Source organism: Buceros rhinoceros, unplaced genomic scaffold (genome assembly GCF_000710305.1).
Source record: "Buceros rhinoceros silvestris isolate BGI_N320 unplaced genomic scaffold, ASM71030v1 scaffold932, whole genome shotgun sequence".
NCBI lineage: Eukaryota > Metazoa > Chordata > Aves > Bucerotiformes > Bucerotidae > Buceros > Buceros rhinoceros.
Window position 1 is genome coordinate 74,881 of NW_010400503.1, and position 23,279 is coordinate 98,159.

The 23,279-nt window shown below is 39.0% G+C and overlaps 1 protein-coding gene across 1 annotated transcript in view; it reads left to right on the plus strand.

The window, feature by feature from the left end:
* The window catches only part of COBL (cordon-bleu WH2 repeat protein), a 113,922-nt gene that overhangs the window by 48,738 nt on the left and 41,905 nt on the right, over positions 1-23,279 (plus strand). Inside the window, exons 8-9 of the mRNA XM_010131870.1 lie at positions 18,937-19,075; positions 21,952-22,122. Of these exons, the coding sequence (XP_010130172.1) occupies positions 18,937-19,075; positions 21,952-22,122 (310 nt within the window). The remainder of the gene's footprint in view (positions 1-18,936; positions 19,076-21,951; positions 22,123-23,279) is intronic.

Genomic DNA, 23,279 nt, shown 5'->3' on the forward strand with positions numbered 1-23,279 from the left:
CCTGCTGAAAACTATTGAATTTGTGCTGATCTGCAGGCAACCCTGAAATACTTTAAATGATATTTTAAATTAATGCGGTGTTTAGTGAAAACGTACCTGGAATTCATTTTGCCAGCAAGAACCACAGAATAATATTAAAAATAAAGGACAGGCAGTGAAGGAAATTAATGAATAAATGAATAAAATTATATTGAAATCCTAACTAGCATACTAAATTTTTTCAAAGTGTTACTAAACCATAGATTCACCCAAATTTCCAGAATCAGTCTTGAATTTGCAGTTCTCAAATTTCTCATGTGTATATCTGTGTGCTACAAGGCATGGACTTGGAAGCCACTGGGAAATATGACTCATTATCTTCGTTAAAAGTAAAATGTATTTTTGAAATAGTGGCCAAGAAAATGGTTTAGAAAATGGTTACCTCAGCTGTCCATAATTAGGAAGCTGAGTTTGTAACTTGATGTTTTCTGAACTTTTAAGATGTCAGAAGCTACGTCTGGTTGCTCAGCAACTCGGTATCTGGCCACTGTGTTTTTAATATCATATTATTTTTCACTGTGCCACCTTCTGTTGCAAAAGGAGTTTATTTAGAGGTTGTTGATATGAAAATTTGAGCAAAGAAATAATTTCTTTTACTGATGCACCCCCCAACACAGCGGGTTGGAGTTTTTTCCCAGGTTCCTTTCTTGCATGTTTGCACAACGTGACCACCTTACTTCTCCATAATCTATTGCCACAGACTTGTGGTTAAAGCAGTGCAAGGATAATCTTGATTGGTATGAAATCACACTGTTAATGATATTCTCCTCAGGTTTTTAAAATTACGTATTTCCTTGCGGCTGCAAATTAAGCTCTAGAGCAATGGATACAGATCCTGTAGAACAGTGTAGAGTAAGGTACATTCCTGGGAAGTACAGGTGTGTCAGTAAGGATGCCATCAGTAGAGCTCTCCATCTCTGTGCCCTGTGGTTTCCTGAATGTGCTTTGTCCCTGAGAATTTGGGGTAAATTTGGTATTTCAAATAATAATACTCCTGCAGTTGGTTTTCCTTCTGAGAAACACCTGAATGCTTAGAAAGGCAACTGTGTGTGTGTGGATGACAGCAGCCTTTTTTCCCCACAATTTTTCTTGGACTATCAGAAGCATCATTTTATGGCAAAGGCATGATACCAGCAGGCACTGCAGTTGTAGGGAAGTTGAGGAACAGAAGAATCACAACTAGATGAGAATGTGTACCACGGTTACCTACAGAACTGAGAATTATCTTAGGTTGGTGTCCAAAACCAACTTCATTAACGTCTGCTGTGATCACCTCTATAAGCACTGTACCCTTACCAGCTTACTCTCTTCTACTTCTTCCTTTTGTGCATCTGCTGTAATTCATTATTATGAAAACTCCACTCCGATCGAGTCCTGTCCCGAGAGGAGAATTTTCAAATTGCTTTAGACTTACCTAGCTGGTTGATCCTAGAAATTATTTTGTAGAAATTCTTGCAGTCATACTTAGGGGAGAGGTGGTTTGTTTTTCGTAGTGCAACAGAATAGCCTTATGCTCTAGGTATTTTCTTCCCTTTTACCTTATACTTTTTTCTGTACTTCTGGGTAAGTTGAAAAGTAATGCGTAGTTCATGGTGGAGACCATCTGACAGTTGTATTCTGTTTTAATAAAGAGCCCAGAATCCAGCAAAAGAGTGGATGGGCTCAGATTAGTTATCTCCCTTTCATGGGTTACACCTAAGCCAGAAATGTCTACTAGAAGTCAACAATATACGAGTGCATGGGGTTTTTTGTCATTTTTCAGAGAGGAAGGGAGGTTTCTTTTGACTCAGAGGTCTTTTGGGTGAGGTCTTCTCAGCCTTTCTCTTATGACACATTTCCTCTCTTAAGTGTTCCGTGAATATATGTTTGTTTTGCTTTGGTTTGGTGAGGGTTTTTTTGGGGTTGGGTTTTTTTTGATTTTTTTGTGGAGCATCCAGGAGTCTCCTTTGAGAATAACAGATACTTTTTTTCACATTCTGAGGAAGGATGCAATGAGTCAGTTTCTGCTGTAGTAAAAAAGCTGGTTTTCAAAATGTCTCTTTTACTTCTACAAAATACTGCATCTTCAAGGTCAATTCTCAGGTTTTTATAAATTCCCTGAGGATAGGAAACCAGGTTTTTGTTCTGAAGGAGGAGGAAGAACACTTGATCGACTCTTTAATTTTCTTTAAATGTTAATTATAAGGAATTTAATAACTGGGTTTTTACACCTTTTTAGTTCATTCTGGTTTGATTTTCATCTTGTGCATGAAGAATGCCTGAAATGTGAATGGTGCATGTTATTTTCAAAAGTTCTTTTGTCTTTGATTGTTAACTGAGGATACCATGAGTGTTAGCTATGGCCTTCTCCAGTTTTGGCAGCAGACTTGTTCTCAGGTTATGTGTGATATCTCTCGATAGCATTTTTGTGATGAGGTCACAGATATTCAATCTTTAATAAAGATGGTTTTTCTCCAGAATACTGTTCAGGTGCCCAAATTATGTAAGCCTTAGAGAAGAAGAAAAAAAAATTTTTTTAAGAAGTCAGCAGGTAGTCGAGAATGTATGAGATGTCCTTGTGTGTTTTAAGACTAAACCTAATGCTAATTCCCGGTGTTCTTGAGATGATGGAGGAGTGGTAGAGCTCCTAAGAAAACTTATCAAGTTATATTCTCTTCCTAGTTTTTGTATTAGAATTTGGATATTTAGGTGCACTCCAGAAAAGCATCATGTACTGCTGTAAGATGCCAGATTAAGAGGCTAGGGACTTCTTACACAATTGGCATGAGGCTGTATTTTGATAAGGTCAAAGCTGAGTCTGTCTCTGGGTGTTAATACAGCTAGGTAGAAAATTAATAGATAAACCCATTAAAAGTGGACATCGTGTGTATTTCTCTATATTTCATATCAAATTCATGAAGCAATTGCTTATTTTGGATGTACCAGGCAGTAAATACTGCATGGTAATTATGACACTCTCCATTAGGCCTTTAGAATCCATCTCTCTGAGGCTTTTATTCCAGTCATTCTATCTGAAATTTTATTTAAAGCTTATTTACTTCATTTATGCTTTTCTGCAGATGTTAGGAGTTCATGGGTATGAAGCGGTCTTTTCCTTTGCTCATAAAGACATATAAAAATCATTTGTTTGGCCACACTGACGTAAATACTGCCCTACTCTTTGGCCAGAAAATTGCCTACTATTCTCCTAAGATGGTAAAACAGTTCAACTTTGCTTTACAATTTTCACAGGTGAAGGTTGCCCACATAGGCAGATAATGAACATCAGGCTTGTCCGATAACATAGACAAGGAATGCACTTTAGTTCCTTTGTCGAAGGAGTGTGCTCTAGTTTCTTTGAGCAGAAGCTGTGCAAAGTATTGTTAAAATGATGCACCAGAGATTGCAGAGCTCTCTGAAATGGAAAAGGCTGTATAGAATAACAGTATCTGTATTAAGTCTCTTTCTATCTTGTGGAGCAAAGAAATAGAGAAAGTATTACTGAATAGTATTGCTAAATACTACCGATGCCACATTTTGGAGTTTCATAAAGGAATTCAGAGGAAAAAAGATGGAAGGTAGAGTTGGTGTTTACAAAGCAAGAGGGCAATCAAGAAAACTGTAAGCCTCCTAATGCAGCTTACGTACTGGAAAAGTTATTAGAACTATAATAGAGAATTTAGCTAGTTGATATATCTGTGAATATAATAAATAGGGTAAGTGTAGCTTTAGTAAAACAGAAACCTTGCCATACAACTCTCCTAGAGTGCTCTTGATGCATTCAGCAAACAGATGGTTATGTGATCCGTTTGATACAGTCTTTCTGGTTTTCAAAAAAATTTCCATCGAGTTTCCTCACCACGGATTTCTTAAGGAAACCAAGTCTCCATTCCACAAGGAGGAAGGTCACCTTACTCTTAAATAATTGACAATAAAGAAAAGAGGAATCATGGGTTAAGAGTAAGTGATCCTCTCACCTAGTGGTAGAATGTTGCAACGGCTTTGGAGTATTCGAGGAGCCCCGTTCATTATATTAAGAAGTGACCTGAGAAGCCGTAAAACTGAGAAAGTTTGTTGCTGGTACTTGAGTTATGCAAATAGTATGATAAAGGGCTGAGGGTAAAGAACAAATGTTGAAAGACCTTTTAAGATTGAGTGCTGGCAGCACTTGCAGGTAAAAGCAAGTAAAATTCTGTGTAGGTAAGTATGAAAGGATACACATGAGAAAAGACCTCACTCATTCCCTAATGCCTTGTAAAGTACTGGTCTCTCACCTGGTGGTAACCAGTTAGGAACATCTTAGATGTTACAAGACATACTGCTTTGAAAAAAGTCAGCTCAAAGCTCAACCCCAATCAGAAAAGCAAATCAGATGCAGAACATGTTGGGAGAAGATAAAAGGGTAAAAAGAGAACTTTGTTACACTATTGTATTGCGAGCTTTATTATGCCATCTGAAATACTACAATAGTGTTCTTGTTTCAGAAGGGTATTAGAGGATGGGAAAAGGCTCATGGAAGGGCATCAAGGTGTGATGATCAAAGGTATGGAGTGGTTTAATACAGGGACAGTTGTACAACTTAAGCCATGATTCTTCATCTTGAAAATGTGACATGAAGATGATGGATAAGGAGTTGACAGTCCAGTCAGCCATTACAAGAGCATTTCAAGCTATTAGGAAACAGGCAAATGACACAAAGAGTGTTGTCCTTCATGCAAGGAGATCTGTGCAACTCCTTGCCAAGGGTTGATGTGGGTGATAAAAGGTTTATGTGAGCTCAAGAGGAGACTAAACAAATGCTACAAGGATGACAAATATAAACCTCACCAGGAAGTCCCTGACATAAAGATGGCTTGTAGCTGCAGAAGTATTAAGGGGAAGGTAGTATTGAACATGCCTTCCTTTTTCTTCTGCTGTTTTCTAGATTCTTGTCACAGTCTGATACAGAATCCTGGGCAGAACCCTTGATCTAACCTAGTAAAGCTATTTTTGAAGAATACTGAAGAGATGCATACCTAAATATTTGTCTCATATGATCTGATACCACTCCAGGAAAGTAATTGGCAGCATTCTCAGTGACTTCAGTAGGTCTTCTTATCACTGGTAATTTGATAACCAGGCAACATGTCCCTCATTAAAAACAGAAACAGCTGTCTTTGAGTGCTATTCCTAATCACTGCTCTCTTTGTTCTGTGCTTATAAGTGAAAAACTTTACACTTGGAGAAGGAGGCCATAAGTTTTGCCAGTAAATCATATGAGCAGTAAGAATTTCCCAGCATGAACCGTAAAGCAACTTGCCTAGTATACATGTTACAACTTAGTACTGTAACATCACTATCAAAGAGCCCTACAGGACTCTGAGAGTTCTATTTGCAGCCCCCCTGGGCTGCATCTCCTAAATATTGAGATGCAGGTATGCCTCAAATTACGGGTAGCTGGGCGTTGTATGGGTGATGTCCAGTTCACTCTACTGGGTATGTGTTTTTCACTGACAAAATTGCAAGTCAAATTCAAAGAATCATAGAATGGTTTGAGTTGGAAGGAACCTTAAAGATCATCTAGTTTCAAACCCCTGCCATGGACAGGGACATCTTCCGCTAAATCCGATTGCTCAAAGCCCCATCCAACTCAAGCTTGAACGCTTCCAGGAACAGCACATGCACAGCTTCTCTGGGCAACACGTTACAGTCTCTCATCAATCCCACAATAAGGAACTTCTTCCTTACATCTAACCTAACTCTACCCTCTTTCAGTTTGAAATTTTTACCCCTCACTCATCCTATCGCCACCCTCCCTGATAAAGAGTCCCTCCCCATTTTTCCTGGAGGCCCCCTTTAAATACTGGAAGGCTGCTATAATGTCTCCCCAGAGCCTTCCCCAGGCTGAACTCTCTCAACCTGTCCTCATAGGTGAGGTGCTCCAGCCCTCTGATCATCTTCGTGGTCCTCCTCTGCATCAGCTTGAGCAAGTCCATGTGCTTTTTACACTGGGGTCCCAGACCTGAGTGCAGAATTCCAAGTGGGGTCTCATGAGAGCAGAGTAGAGGGAGAGGGTCACCTCCCTCGACGTGCTGGTCATGCTTCTTTTGTTGCAGCCCAGGATGTATGGGTGGCTTTCTGGACTGCAAGTGCACACTGCTGGGTCTCCTCAACCAAGACCCCGAAGTCCTTCTCTGCAGGGCTGTTCTCAATCCACTGATCACCCAGCCTGTATTTGTGCTTGGGATTGCCCTGACCCATGTGCTGGACCTTGCACTTGGTCTTGTTGAAATTCATGAGGTTTGCATGGGCCCTCCTCTCAAGCCTGTTGTCCCTCTGGCTGGCATCCAGCAGGTCGACTGCACCACACAGCTTGGTGTCATTGGCAAACTTGTGCACTCAATCCCACTGTCCAGGGTGTCAACAAATACGTTAAACAGCACTTGTCCCAATAAGAGCCCTGAGAAATTTCACCAGCCCTAGTCATTACTGGTCTCCGCTTGGACGTTGAGATGTTGACTGCAACTCTTTGAGTGTGACCATTCAGACAATTTCTTTTCCACCAAGTACATCCATTTAATCCACATCTCTCCAATTTAGAGGGTGTCATGAGGAACGGTGTCAAATGCTTTGCTCAAGTCTAGGTAGGTAGCGTCAGTTGCTCTTTCCTTATCCACAAATGCTGTAACCCTGTCATAGAAGGCCAAAATTTATCAGGCATGATTTGCCGTCAGTGACACCATGTTGATTGTTACCACTCACCTCCTTATTTTCTATATCCCTTAGCATGGTTTGCCGGAGGATCTGCTCCATGATCTTGCCGAGCACATAGGTGAGACAGACTGGCCTGTAATTCCCCAGGTCTTCCCTTTTTCCCTTTTTAAAACTGGGAATGTTTCTCCTTTTCCAGTCAGTGGATTGACCTCTTATGATGATTGATCTCTTACGGTACGCTGCTTTCCTGGATCTCTCCGCTTTCGCCCAAAGGATTGGGCAATATTTCTTGAAGAGTGTGTTAGGGTGGAGCTTTTCGTAATGACTTCAAGTTAATTGCCTTTTCTTGAAAAAGCCATGTATAAACTGTTGCCCTTCACAGGCATGAAATTCTGTGATGACATACATCAAGTTTTGTAGAAACTTAAGTAGTAATAAATCTGAAACTAGTCAAAAATGTGTAAAGTTTTATCTGTTTCGTATTTCTGCTGGAGCTGAACCTAGCTGGTGCTATCCTGCTGCAGGGTCCATTATCAAGGTGTACCAGAACCAATTACTAGAAACAAGAGTGAGTAGTAAATGAGACCTGTGGTCCTTCAAATGCCCTACACCACAGTAAATGACTAAGAAATTGGGACACAGAACAAGTAATTTTTATTTTGAAGGTGATTTTTTTCATTTTTCCCCTAAAGAGCATTAAACGTGACATTCAGTTGGCTGAATGAGAACTATACAGACTTGTTCTTTTCATGTCTGACAAAACAATGCTCAGATGGCAAACATGAAACCAGCCAACAGAATATCAGATAATGTTTGCTATGGAGTCTGGATGCTTAATTTAGCTGAACAAGTACACTCTAGTTTGGGTAACTGATGCAAGCCCAATTAAAAAAAAAAAAGAGAGAAAAGTGCAGTGATGGCTGAAGGCTTATCTTGCTGTCATGTAAAGCCTCAAATTTAGGAAGGCTCAAAAAAAGCTGCTAGTGGGAGGGAGCAATTCATAGTTCTTTTTATGAGAAGAACAGCTCCAAAAATTAATTCTGGTGTATGCACACTTAAACAAAATAATTCTTTTAAATTGGTTATCAAAGGCTTCAGCTAGATGAAAAGTGCGCTGTAGTGACTACTTTCTCAATATCCTCAGAGAGTATCAGTTAAGGGTATGTTACATTTTAACACTCTATTATAGAATTTTCTTCTCTACGCATCTTAAGACTTTCCATAGTTTCAGTCCAAATTGCCGTCCATCCTCTCTAGAGCTCCTAATGCTCAGTGTCATATTGCTGCATGTTTGTTTACTACAAGCTTATGTCCCATTGTATAAACTAAATTTCAGAAAACCATTTTAATAACTTCAGGCAACCAATTTATTTTCCAGGAGTTTTTGTTTCCCCCCTCCCCCCCCTTTTTTTAAATTTGTAGTTAATATACTTATTTTCCAACTCTTTTGTCCCATAATTTTAAATAGAGTAAGATTTCCCAGTGTGATGAATTAATTAAAAGGAATCTTAGTTTTCTCAGTCATGAAGTGATTAAGTGCAGTTGATTCTATTTTTTTTTCTGAAGTTTGGCCGGTATGAATGAGGATGTTAGTGCAGAATTTTAGTGGAGGTTTTGATGTTAGCCAGAAGGTGCAGCCTCTCAGAAGTTCAAGGGGAAGTAAGACTGCTTTTATACTGACCCTTTGAGAAGCTGTCTCAAAGATAGAATTCAGATGAAGTTCACAGTCAATTTTGCAACAGAGGAACTTAAAATTCTAAAGTCTACTTTAAAATTATGTCTTTTTCTAAAAGGAGAATACTGCTTCTTTAGCTTGGGGGGAAAAAAGCTGCTGCTTCCTAAGAGTCGTCTACTGTGTGGCCTCACTGCAATATTAGAAATAGGTTTTCTGCAACTTTGTCCAGGAACAAGTGGCAGTGGCAGTTCAGTAGTGATTTAAATTGCTCATCTGTTTTAAGTGAAGATTGGAGTCTGAAGTGCTGAGTGTTTCACGCTTTGCCTTGGATAGGCTGTTGCCGTAGAGTGGTGAGAGAGTGTAGTTATGAAATTTTGTTAGATTCCTCCATGGTCTGCTTTCCTGTTGTTCTCTGCAAAGTAGTCCAGGCCTGCACTCCAACCTATGTAGATACAACCACCGAACTGACATCAGAGTGACCTGGTGATCCTTAATACGCATACAAGAATCCAAGCCAAGTGAGCTTGCAATGCCTTTATTTTACCGTTTAATGTATGTCATGTAATAATCATGCAAGAATACAAGGTTTGTTTGACAAGAGGGCTTCTGATTTAAGATAGCAATTAATAAAATAGATCCTTTTTTTTTTCGAGGAAAACGTGACTTGTGTCCTTGAATTATATGCAAAAATTCTTGGAATATTCTTTTCACCGACATCACTAGCGTTCTTGATCTTTTGTAATAAGTCAGTTGCTTCTGGCTGTGAGTTAATGGATCACCTGCCAACTGTTTTTGAACAGACTCTACTACCTGCCCTGGGAATAATACCGTAACTTACTGTCTGGTGAGGTCATGTTAGTATCACTTGACCTCCATATGTGGTCTCCTGTCAAGCACTTTGCTGAAAACTGGCAAGGCATCAGGGCCTGAACATACTGTTCTATGCAGCCCTGAATTTTGGCAGTGTTGCAGCATTTAGTAAGTAAACTTCATCTGGCGTGCAAGTCACAGACAAATAGGACAGGCTGATGTCATCATAAGCTTTAACACTCATTAAAGAGAAAGTATGTGTCAAGTAATTATTAGGCTTTGTTGGGCAAGGTATTTAGGGGAAGTTAATAGACAAAAATAATTTTAAGCACCGAGGCTTTTAAAGAACTGGCATTCAGTAAGCAATGAAAAGTGGCCCTAACGATGTGCTTAACTGAGAAAGTGGGTTTATGTAGCTTTTCAAATTTTGCTTGTAACTCCACCATTCTTAGATCTTAATTTAAAAAGGTAAACAAGTATAGAATAGAAAAATTAACTAAGTAAATGTGTGCTGTGTAAATCAGGTTTAATTTAATGCCTTAATAGGATTGCATTCTCATAATTGTTTAGCCAAATAAGAAAGCAAGAAAAAACATCACAAGTATAATCTAGTAAAAACTGTTCTCTACCACTTGAAGCTATTTTTCGTTTGTGTGCTCTTCACTGTCGTATCCCAAAAGTAATGAAGTGGGGAAAGGGTAGTGTAAATCCAGTTCCTCTGACTGCATACCATTTCAGGTCTTCACCTTCTTAGAGGATGGGTGGTGCAGGTCACTGGAAGAAATAGGCACTTCATTTTGAATGTGCTCATCTTAATCAGAGTAGCATAGCTCAACAGGCACTCCCTGTGTCCTGCTCAGCTCTGTCTCTGACACTTCCAAGGTGTCCATAGCAGGCAAAGTGCTATGGTGAGTTTCACTAACAAATCTTCACAGCAAAGTCTATTTGTAATTTTGATATAGGGATGTGTTACGCTACAGTCCCTAGTCGACAGTAGTAGATACTGTGGTACTCACCACTTTCCTATTCCCCCCTCTTCTTGGTTTCTGAAGATTGTGGCAGTAGGGGCTTCTGTCTGCCCTTTGAAAGTGCTGGAAGGAACTAGGATTCTGTGGAAATTTGCAGGGGACAGTGGAAAGGCACAGCATGGACTAGAGGATCTTTAAAGATCCCTTCTAACCCAAACAGTTCTATGAAATTGGAAAGGAATTGGTAACTGCCAGTTAACTTATCACACAAAGTTTCCCAGGCATTCTGTGAGACTGCAGATGGAGAGGGCTGGTGTAAGGGGGCTTAAACACTGGAAATAAGTCAGGTATGTTTTCTTTAAATTGAGAAGGCTTCTGAGGTGAGTGTCTAGGACTTAATGCTAAGCGCTAGAAATTCAATTTTGCCTATCTCTACAGAGGAAAATACAGAAGTATGGAGGAAAACAAGCTCCAGGGAGGTATGTTGCTTAGAGGCAGTAGAATGGATGTATTTCTCCTTGTTCCTGGTCAAACGTTTGAGAAATTGCCTTCCACTTTCTAGTTGTAACAAGTGGACCGAAAGCCCATGCTTTTGGCAGAAAATTGGATAAAGTTGCAACATAAATTTTTCAGATCTTCAGACTGTGGAAGAAAAGATGATGAGTAAAATCCTTAGGCCAGTGCCTTTCCCAAAGGCAGTGACTCAAGGAGATGACATTGATCATGTCCAACTCATTGACAAAGCTGTCAGAAGAAACATGAGCTGCAGTCCTACTATGTATTTTAAACTTTCATTAACGATAGTTTGTTCTATTAAATGTATTGCTTTAACTAAAAAGATAAGCACCAATATGAAATGAAAATTTGGAGATGGTTTTCGCCTTTTTTGTTTAACTTCTCTAGAGGAGAAGTGAGTCGTAGTAGCAAATCAGTTTGTGGTGGTTTTAAAATGTGATTTTTAAGTCTTTGAGGTTTTCTCGTTGTTTTTCCCCCCTAAATGAAGACGTAAATGAGGAGGATTACATTGTATTCAGAGAAACAGAGGAAGTTAATTCTTTGCCAAAGCAAACATCCGCAGACTTGTGTAGTCTACATGTTTCAATGCATGTGAAAATAACTTGGTGTTGTAGAGTGACTTCCTTGAGTGGAAATAAGATTGCAGCTAGTAATGAGATTTTGCAGAAGAAGGAAATCACAGCTATCTTAGTAATTTAAATCTCAAATTTGTTTATGGATAGTTTCCTGTCTGACACATTTAACTGAACAAGTTAAAGTGTTTAAAGAAGATTAGAATGACATTAATTTTTAACTGCCCTTGACCATGACATTTCACAAAGGGTGTGTTCAACAAAAACAGATGGAAAAATGAGCTTGCCCCTTCACCTTATAGTGGCTTTTTCTGTCAACTGATTTAGCTTTCTGTCACTAATCAGATGAGTATTCAAGGGCATCCTTGGCTTTCATCTTCTTTATTTTATGAATAAAATAGTGCAAGAACATAGCAATTTCTGTAAAATCCAGTAATGCTGAGCTTTTCGTCTGTTATTAAGACTGAGGTGTTTTTGCAATCACAGCTTGAATTTTTTATAATGAATAGTAAATGTCATTACAAAATCCCGTTTAATACCAGAATTTTATAATGTCAAAAAATTAATTTCAAATTAAGCAGCATAAAAGTAGCAAAATGATACAACATTTTGTGATATCTGATTCAGAAGCTGAGGCCATGAGTATCTGGGATGCACCCATTGCATGGGCCAAACACAGTACAAGGAGGCATAGTGCAGAGCTTCAAAGTCAGGAGAAAACACCCTGAGAAGAACGGCAGTGCTGTGTCAGGGCACAATCATCGTTGTCCACCTTGAAGAGTTAATTGGTGTTAACATTGTGGACTTGAACTCGTGTTGGCAGAAGCTTGGGAATCTCCCATCTGAGAGCGGTGTGCCCAGAGTAACATGAGCTATTGGGTTGTCATTCCAAATGTCAGTCTTGCTATCACAGCAAGCTCATTTGTATGCCTTATTTAAAAATCTCCCTTTAAGTTTATTATTATGCATTCGGTTGTCAGGTTTGTGAGATCCAATACTGAAAAATTAAGATACACCAAAATAAAGTGACCAATCCAGAGAAATTGCTTGCTAATTTCTAAAATGTAGTTATTTCTGTGCATTTTGTCAAAAGAACAAGTTTTTCAAATAATACCCTTTTTAAAACTGTTTCTATGAGCCAGGTTTTTTGGTATTGCTGTGAATGTTTTTTTTGTGACACGTTGTTGCATTGCATGGGACCCCAGTAAGCATTTCAAATAACTGACACAAGTGCATTCTGCACTGAAAGGGCAGGTTTTTGGGAAACATCAGTCTTTGAATGCTATTCATAACATACTTGTGGATTAAACATTCCCTTTTTAATCAAATGAAATGGGGTACTACCCATAAGGAGAGAAGGTGGAGAAGGTCTCTGCTGAGTAGACACTTCAATACAATGCAACTTAGAGTGGTGAGCTTCACGAATTGCTCACATGCCCAGTTTCGTTGAGAGCTCCTTGAATTTTCCTTTGTCAGTGTATGCCAGTGAAAAGCCTAATAATGTATTACCTGTCCAGGGAATATTAGACATATGAGTAAATGTTGTTTAAGACACATTAATGTTCAGTTGGGACTTCTTGTGGTTTCTCTCATGCTAGGCATGTTGAAGCATCTGTTGCCCTGTGAAAATGCAGAATCAGCTGGATAGAATAGCTTTTATATCATCAAGTTTAGTGGACAGATTTATGTCTCTCTTCTGCAGCCGGAAGATTTATGTCTCTGGTTTTCCTAGAACGGCTCCTCCTGGATCAAAATGTTTTCTTCTCAACTGCTTTAAATTATGTACAAAATCATAGCAAAATATTTTTTTAAAACTCTCAAACCGTAAATCTTACTTACATACCAACCTACCACTTGTCTTTCATACAGTACTATAAAAAGTTAGTGCAGTTATGGTTATATCAAGAGTTTAAAACATCTTTTCTTTTTACTTCTAGCGCTTCTTGTAAAATGTCTCTTAATATTTCAAACATTTCTTAAAATTCTTTGTGAAGGGAAGAGGGTTGGGAAGGTCCTGCATATAGTTTGGGGTGATACCATGGTTTGTTCAGTTACAAGTGAGCTCAGAATTTTTCTGTGGATCGTATTTAAACACTCTTGTAATTTGATAGGCATTGAATGTCATCACCAGCAGGTGTATCAGAATCTGGGTTCCTTAAAGCAGAGTGTGTGTCTAGTCAGTGTTGGGTGATGGAAACCACTTTGTAATCAGGGCATGCCAGTAAATGAATCCATGTGTTCTTTTTCCAATCTTTTTTCTTTTTTTTTACTTCTAAAAATAATTTTTACACTCACTCACTGTTTCCTCAAGACATTTTGTATACAAATTAGACAGAAGTCACAACAGTATAAGCATTCTATAAAACAATAAAAGATCCAGATGTGCAGTGTTGCATAAAAAGAAGGAAGCAAGAGCATATGTTAGCTTTCTTCACACAGTTTATATCATATGCTATACATTTTTTTTTTTATATGCATGGGACGTCCCTTAAAAATAATCCTTATTCCATACATAATCCTATTGCTGATAGAATTTGTGTACCACCTGTAGCTATGATGTTTGAGCAGGAATACAATTGCTTTAAGGAGGATTTTGTTAGATAGCAAACTGGAAAAATGTTTAGGTTTTCAAGTTTCCATTTTTCCTTTTCTATAGCAAAATGATAGAAGTTAGAGTAAAAGGAAATACCTCTTGCCACAAGGTGAATATTTCTTGTGATGTTTATGAAGATATCAGGAAGAGTCGTTTGGAGTTTTAAACGCAAACTATGCTTTTTTTTTTTAACATCTCAGTCACATACTGACTAGATCTGCTGAGGGATTTTCTGTTAAAGCACAGAATGGTTTAAATCTGTCTATCAATCATCCAGGCTTTCTCCAGTAAGTGTGGATGCCAACTACAACAGAGATAGCTGCAGTTGTTCAGGGAAAACTTGTTTCAGGTAACTCAAGAAGGTGCTGTTCACTTCTAGTGTGTAAGTCCAAGAAAGTCTTTCCATGGCACTTTTTAAGTTGTTGTGCTTTACTTGTGTTCTTGGTTTTCCTTCTAAGCTGAGATCACCCAGCATTTTTCTAAACCCTTTCTCAGTCCTGCAAATAGTATGTGTCTCTTGTATGTCCATTCTTCTCCCCAGACATCAATCTTAGGAGAAGGAAGAAAACGTGGCTCGTTCTCCTGGTTTCTGTGTCCCGACACAGTAGTCCTTGAAAAGTATCAAGTTTCCCTCAGGTATTGAATAAATGGGCAAAACATCTTGCTTGAAATGCGGTGGTTCCCAGAAAGCACCACAGCGGCCTTCAACATCCAGTTTAGAAGTAACATAATATTTTTCCCTCAAGCCCACGAAATGGTGCTGGGCATCTAGTGTTAGCTTAAGGATTTTTACCTGGCCATATCACCATTTTGGATAGTTGCTAGGTAGTTGCTAAGTTCTCACTACTCAAGATAAAACTGCAATAATTACAATATTACGGTACTGTGTTATTTAACAAGGATGCACTATGTGCACTTTCCAAGGTTGCTTTGAGCCCAGACCCTTTTTCTCTACCCATCTACAGCAAGACCATGTGGGCTGTCCTTAATGGAACAGGCTTGGGTATGTGTGGCTCTCAGAATATACTATTGTAGAGCCTTTAAGCTGTCTTTGGAGACAGTAGAGTGAGATTTCCTTCTTGGTCAAAGTAGTGATTTAGATGACTGAGATGTGTAGTCAGTGTCATCAAGTGGGTTGCAAATGTTCGTAGATACTGGAGGGACAGAGGAGCACAAATTAGCTATGTAGTTTCTGGCTTGCAGAAGCAGGCTGAGTTTCAGGAGCAGTAAACCTGCAGTAAATCTAGGCCTGCTTTGGTCTGTGAATAAAAGAAAGGTGGCATTTGCCAGACGATTAGCAAGTACTTACATAGATAAATGTTTCTGTAGAAAGATTAATAGGAAAGGGTTGATAAAAACAACACCAGTGCCTGACCTGTAATTAGAGTTCAGGTGAGGCAAAGGAGTGGAGCTCACACTGGAAATCTTATCTAAGAACCAACTTGTGTTTGAATACTTAATGAATTTTTAGTGGTGGTGGCTTTTGTTTCCTTGCGTCTCCATTAATATTTTTCACAAACTCATGTTCAGTGCAATTTGCACATCACTCTTACAGTATCCACAGAACTTTTTGCGAATAAGGTGACTGCTAAATTTCAAGCATTAGCCTTGTAGGATTCCTTTCCACACAATTCCAACACGAGACCTGCCCATGGTGTTGTTATGCTCTAAATATATTCCAGAATCTTTTCTAAAGCTCTCAAATTTTAATGAAGATGTTGAGCTTTCACAGAACAAAAACACATTCAGCACATTCTTTAGATGTTTTGTGTGCAGTAATGAAAGTATTTTTCAAACAGCATGTGAGCCGTGACATGAATTTAATTGAAAGGGGTTTTTTGCATCATATGCGATCAGTATGGAACAGAAGTGACACTGTTTGTCAGACTTGGGTCCTTTGGCCCACTTTATTCATCTCCAGCTTAGCTGATGATGTTAATTATAGTCAGAGAAGACTTATTAACATCTTTTAAAATATGAATTTATTGCAAAACAGAAGCTGACCTAATAATTTCTTCTAGTTAAAAGTGCTACACAGGTGAAACACAAGTGCTAAGACTAGGAAATATTTTGTTACACTCAGAGAGGGGCTCCTGTAACGAAGTCTGGATGGGAAATTACTTCAGATAATGTTGTTAAGGCTTGATTTCTTTATAAAAGAAGCAGCGAGCCATAACAAATTGTTTTTGGGTTCTGTTGTTTTGGTATATACAATTGCAAGAAAGAAACAGAATGTTCTTTGTGTGTTTTCCGTTTATGTTTAGCCTCATAGGTTTACCAACGTTAGCCTTAAAGAACTACTCTAAATGATTTCTATGACCCATTCTTGAACTAGATGCTTCTTATATGCATTGTATTGTGGCTGGCTTTAAATAAGGTTTTCAGCTTTATGATGTTTGTGAAGTATACTGCACTTAGCTGACGATATAGTGCAAGCATGTTTGTTGTGTGTATTTGACCAAACTTGCATTATGGTAGATTCAACTAAGTGAGAATGCACAGGGCTGGAAAAGATAAGCAGTCTTCTAACAAGGATCCTTTCTTCTTAGTAAAGCAGTATATCTTTGGGGAATTGGACTATACCAAAATAACATCCTTCACTCACCTGGTACTTGGGGAAGGGTGATTAGTCATCTCTACCATTTCAGGTGGAAACTCACATTTCCTTACTTTCTGTCTTTGTTAAGATTTCCAAGACTTACCTTTTAAATCATCAGTCCATTTTTTTTGTCCTTGAGTAAAGTGACCTTTCCACGTGGAGAGACAGGAGTGAATATGGAGATAGCAAAATGCTGTTAAAAAACCTCAGAAATGGTGGCTTATGCTTGTGTTGGGGCAGTTCAGATGCTGGCTGTCTCCCATATTATTCAAGATGTACACAACCACTGAATTTTGGAGACTTTGTAGTCAGAGTAATCGAAGTCCCCACTTCGATAATTTTCTCTTTTTTGTAAGGTAGTATCATGAAGAATCAAGACACAGTATTAAGTGCTCACATGTCTTCAATTATTTAAAATGCAACACAGAAGAATGTGATTTTTCTTTTTCCCAAGTGCCTATTAGCCAGTTGCCCCAAATGGACACGGAGAATAATGCAGCATTAGGTAACTGTCCTCCATGTAATTCCTCCTCTGTAAACGAAAGCCTGATGAGTCTGTTTCACTGAACAGTTTCCTGTGTTCAGCTCAGTACTGGGCATTGTGCTTCTATAAGAATTGAGCGGGGAGGTGGGGGTATGGGGGCGAGTGAGATTCAACTTCAGTCATTTGCAGTTCCTAACCACTGGCAGGCAGTTCTTTCATCAGGAGAGGTGCCCCATCCTAATATGGAGCAACACTGTAACTCTGGGTAGGAGTTTTTCAGAGTAGCTCTAAAATTTTGCTGTATCCATTCCTGAATGTTTGACCAGGTCGTCTTTTCTGGGTGTAAGTCTTAATTTTTCAAATTCCATGACCAAAATTGGAGTCTGCAAAATAACTAGTTACTATTAACATTCTGTCAAGTTTGTTACCCCTAACTTTGGATTGGCCTCACTGGCTTTAGTCATTCGCTGTAGCCAGTGGACATGTAATGAAAAATACAGAAGTAATCCATGGTGGTAAGTAGTAATATCAGGACATCTTTCTTCCCCACACGCTATCCCTTTCACCTTACAGAAACTACTGCTAAGCTGCAGCTCATTCTGGTTAATGTGCCCTATGTCCAGTGCAGTTACTAGTGAGTTTCTCCATATACAGAATGCAGGTTTACCAAGAGGGGATGGAGAGCATCCAATTGTCACGTGGCACGGTGGTGAAAGCATTATGCTAAGAGGTGGGAACTGAATGTTTGTGGTTTATAACCTAAGACCCTCCTGAGAGCTTTTAAAAAGGAAGCGTAAGTGAGGGAGGCTCTATTCATGTCCTACTCTTTGTAAAATTCATTTTTTAAATGAAAGGGTGCATATAAAGGAGTGTCTTTCCTCTGCACTCTGATAATAGCTTTGAGCAGTGTGAAGCTACTATTTGTTCAATGAAATCTCCCAAAACAAATGTATTTTAAGGGTTCATTAATCCTCTGGATTAAAGGAAAGATTATTATTGTTTAGGCCTTTGAAATACTAGAAAACCACCAGGCAGCTCTGTGTATTAGATACCTTCAGCTATGGGGAGTATCATGATGGACAGAGCAGTGAAGTCCTGCAAGTGAAGACTGAGGAACGTCAACAGCATGCCGTGTGTGGGCAGCTCCTATTACTCTCTGTCTCAGCTAAGCCTGGTTCTGTCAACGGCAGTCAGTACCTTTCACATATAAAAATAAAGCAATTTTTTCTATGTGGTTGTGCGTTTTCGGGTTTTTTTTCTGGAAAAAGAAAATAGAGCTAAGTTCCAACAAAAAATACAAATAATACAGAAAAAGATATGGAAACTAGTGAAGCCCAAGTCACTTTTAAAAGCAGCATAAACAGTAATGAAGTCTTGGCTTGCCAACCATCATGTTGCAATTATTGGAAGCCAAGGTGTTACAGATCTTCAAAAGAATGTCTGTGAAGTCCACTAGACGTAAATAGGGTACAGTATGATCTCATGTCATCATGCCAGCAAACTTTCAGTTCTGATTCTTCTCTCAAAAGTCCTGAATGAAGAATTTAAGAGGAAAATAAAAGAATTGAGGGAGAGTTTGTTCCCTACAAATACCCGCTGAAGTATTTAACCGTAGTTTAAGGTCTGAATTAAAAATGGAAAAACAATGGAAATGGAAACAGTGGAAAAAACAAGATTGTGCTATGGCTCCAGCTTAACAAAACATGTAGAGTCATACTGCGCGTTGCTGAATGTTGGGCTCTCTAGTTCCTTTTACCAAAAACATCAAATGTCTAACAGACTTCTATTTCTGCTCTGCTGTTCTTGTCCCTTTCCTTCTCTACGTGAAACGTTACTACACCTTTTCTGATCTGTCTTCTAAATCTCCTGTTGTCACTATAAATGCTCATTATAAATATACTGTGTGAGAAATTAGGTCATATGAAGACCACATCTTCTTTTGTTACAGACAATTTACAATACTGACAAAACGTATCCTTTACTGTGGCCTATTTTTCACATTTACTAGATTTCACATGGAGCATCCCTAAACAATTTACAGAAGAAGAAGAGGCGTGCCCCTCTTCCACCATCTGCATCTGCTCCACCCACTCCTGCCATGCCAAACAGGACAGAAGAGAGGGAAGACAAGAGGAAGAGCACGATGGGTGAGACGTGTTCTTTTCTCTTCTGTAATCCTGTGCATGTGCTTTCAGTGCTCACTGTTTGAAGTTCCTTAATTCTGTTATGCTGTGAGTTCAGAAACTTTTGTAACTTGGGGAAAAAACGCGTTTTTCTGCAGAGTGAAAGTCTGGAAAATAAGTGTTTCTATATTACCTCTTTTGTTTTTTTAAATGGCAACATGCAGAGTACCACAGAGTAGTAGAAGCTAGATAACACTCATCAGATTATGTCAATGTTTGGTATAAGCCAGCTATCTACAAAGCCACAGCCCTGGGCTATTCTGCACCTATAAGGTCATGGTGGGTTTGCTAGTAAATGGAAATGGTAAATGGAAATGCTAGTAAATTGAGATAGACCAGGCAATGGTGAATGGGTTTGGAGCCCTGGGGTTCAGCTAGAACTGAAGTACAGTCAAACTGGTCCAGTATCACCTTATGTTCCTAAAGCCTGCAGACGTTTTCTTTTCCTGTAGTCATCCAACAGTTTGACATCAACTGACCATATGCAGTGAAGTTTTCAATTTGGTTTTCAGTTTTATTATAAATCAATCTCTGCTGAGTGTTTAGCTAATTAACAGAAGAAAAGAACTGGTGCTCTCTAAGGAATGCTATGAGTAGCTGGGGACAACAAAAGAAATTCTAGCCTTCAGCTCTATGTGACACCATATTTACTTTCGTGCAGGAAGACTGAAAATTGTTCTCCCAGACCTCTGTTGTTATATGACTGCTAACTTATTCAAATCCATGGGAGCTTTGCCTGAGTGAGGACCCCGAGCTTATGCTTTTAGCAAACGAAGTGATTTTATGATGGGTAAAGATATGAGATAATAACCCCATATATTAGAACTCATTTTTCAGTACATTAGGAGAATCACTCTTCAAGTGCCGTAATGCACTCAGTGCACTTCAGTTCACACCTTTGACCTCATGTTTCATAAAGTGCCTAAGACACACAGATATGACATCCTGTCATACATAATTGCTTACATTACAAATGCCTCACAGTTTAGAAAGAAACCTCTTGGCTTCGTTCCAACATTTATTTTCAGTAAATGCTTCATATTTAATGCCTCAGCATTTATGTAGCAGCAGGAGTCCATTATCGTGTGACATGTATGACTCCATTGACATCTCTTACTCAAACCCTCTAAGGGGAATGTTATCGCTGTGCCATATAAAACAGGAGTTTTCAGCAAATTGGCTTACTTTTAACCATTGCAGATGTCACAGTCTGCTCCTCGTGCTTTGCCCTCTGTTGGTCACTAACTTTTTCTAAGTGTTTATTTTATTTTGTATCAGTGCTTGGAATGTTACAGATTAAATAAAACAGAGCAGAGCTGCTTCTAGTCTGTTCAGAACTGTGTACTTAAGTGCTTGCTGTCCAGACTCTGCTGATGTAGGGTTTTGTAGTATCATTTGCTTTAATGGAGCCTTATTATTTTACAACACAAAGAACTCGTCCCAGAGTAGCCCCCTCTTCAGTGCTTTTCATTTTCTGCTGCTTTCTTGAATGAATGTATTCATTAACAAGAAAAAATGTTAAAGCAAGGGAAGGTTGGTGAAACAGTCTCTCTTTGGAGCCCTTGCAAGAAAAAGATGAGAAAGCACAGATGGCTCTAAAAGCAAGAGAGAAAAACTGTGAAAAAAGCAAGACTGTAGTGAGGGGAAAAACATGCTGCAGGAAATAGGCAGCCACATAATGGGACAAGGATTAAAGCCACCTATGTATCTCCCAAGATAGCCACATGAATCAAAGCAAAAATCCTATCAAAAATATTCTCAAACTGGCAAATTCACTTCAGTATTCAATACTGAATCACTTATTGTGACCCTAAAGTATTGTGCCCAGTTTTCTCCAAGCAGTAAAAAAGGGTCTGCACATTTGCCAGCATTAAATTCTGTCTTGGATCTCTGGCAGCTACTGACTTCTAAGTAGAAAATCAGAATGGTTTAATCTTTTTTCCTGCCTCTTGGTGCTGCTTCCCTTCTCAGTAGCATGAGCCTAAGCATATAGCAGTGATCAGAATGGATACATCTCCACCAGCATCTGTCTCCAGCAGTGACCACAGCAAATGCTTCAGGCAGGGTATGAGAGCAGAGCAAGCAGGTACTCATGGTTCATGGGTGCACTTTGAGCCTCCAAGACTTTCCAATTTGCAGTAGCTCTACTTCTGTACACTACAAACTGGCAGCAACTTTATAACATTGCAAATGGTTAATATAGTGCAACAGTGATGGATTTATTTAATTATTGCACTTGGCATTGAAATAAGCTCCCAGCCAAAGTTATAAGTATTTCCTTTGATAGCTTAAAACACAGTTTTGCAAAAAACCCAACTTAATCAGGTGCTTTTCCACCATGTCAAAATAATAAAAAACCTCAGAAAAAGAAAAAAAGACACCTACTTCAAAATACTGACCTGAGGCATCTTCCTCTTTCTCTCCAAGAGTCAGGAAAATAGGCATGTAAAGTATCCTAGAGGTCAACAGATTCAGACAGTTTGGCACTTAAGAAGATAAAAATAAAACACATTTCTCACTTTCCTTACATAGCTTTTTACACTTCGGTTTTTTTATTAAACTTTTTTTTATTCCTTCCTTATGTCTGCCAAAACTAGTGATTTTAACTGTTGTGATGTACATGTATTTGCTTAACTCACTTCTGGTTCCATTGCTGGTGGTTTAAGAGAGACCTAGGTTTTCCTTCTCCCTTAATTATTTAGGGGTAAATAAGAGCAGAATTAGATCCAGACAGACTTTGAATGTGGGTAAGGGAAAGTCAACATGTGTTTAAAACATTAACAATAAACAGAGCAATCATTATCTTGCAATGAAGTAACTAGTCAATTGATCCCCTGTAGGTGATGGACGGCAGGTGCCACAAAAGCCTCCTAGAGGCACCGCTCGTGGTCCACCCCAGTTAGTGATCCCCCCACCCCCACCTTACCCTCCTCCTGACAGAGACATTGTGGATCCAGCAGTCTGTTACAGAGAAGCAGATGTTACAGCGCCAACAGAGCTGGTACCTAAACGTATGTTCGATAATATATGTCTTTGCATTTCCACTCTTGATGGCTACTCTCAGGAGCAGCTTTTCCAGACTTTCCTCTCTGCTCTCTAGACATATATATCTGTTTTTTCCCTTTTTTCCAGCCTGTTGTCTTTTTAAATGTCCAATGCAGTGTAACTAATTAGTATAAAGGAAACAAAACATTTGTCTGTAGACAGTTTTGCAGATGATACCTGGCCATTGTGTGGAAGTATTTAAAAAGAACCATCAAACCTTGTGGCTTTGTGCAGCTGGAGACAAAAGTCAGTTGTCTTGTTTCTCATTCTCCATGTTTGTTTTTCTGTACTAACATTTTTTCGATCTTGCCGGAGACAAGTTCCTTTGAGAGTCAATAGGTCTGTCAGTCTATGTGGAAAACTACAGGGTGTCTCCCTTAGGAAAACTAAACCGTTTACAGAAGTAGTATATTGTTAAAGCCCTTCCTGTCCTAATAGTTATATCTTCCTTGCCGTCTCTGGACAGTCCTTTGTCTGCTCTTCCCCTTGGGGCATAACAGCTATCAGACAAAAAAAAATACAGTATTTTCCTCATCCTTGTGTATTTGTGAAAAGCATGTTTTCATGCTACTTTTTTGTGCTTATCCATCACCTGTCTTTAAATCTTTGTACACAGTCCAAGTCTTTGATCTTGTATTGTGTTCCCTGTGGGCTTGCCTTGCACACCCATGTAGATCCTGTAAAGGCAGCAAAGCTCTGTATGTTATGGCATCTCATGGACACGCTTCTTCTGAAGGTTAGGAGGATGTCTCCTCACCATGGGATAGAGAAATTACTCTATTAGCTGCAAAATTTTCCAGGTTGTTTTCCCTATCAAAATTATTCTGCAGATATGCAGGTAGCAGTTACTCAGATACATTTAATGTTTGTGTGTTTGCTGTTGGACACCAGCTAAATCTAAAACATGGTTTTTCAAATCTGAGCTGAAGAAGTACTGATTGACAAGTTTTATTGGGGGCAAGAGGAGGAAGTTAGGGAGATTCACACTAACAAAACAACCTGAATCTTATTGAGGATTAACCCTAATGCATTTTTGACAGCATATGCACAGAAATCATATCATACTTAACATCTTTTTTTTTTCTTTTTGCTAGATACCATCAGCTTGCCTACAATGTTTTCT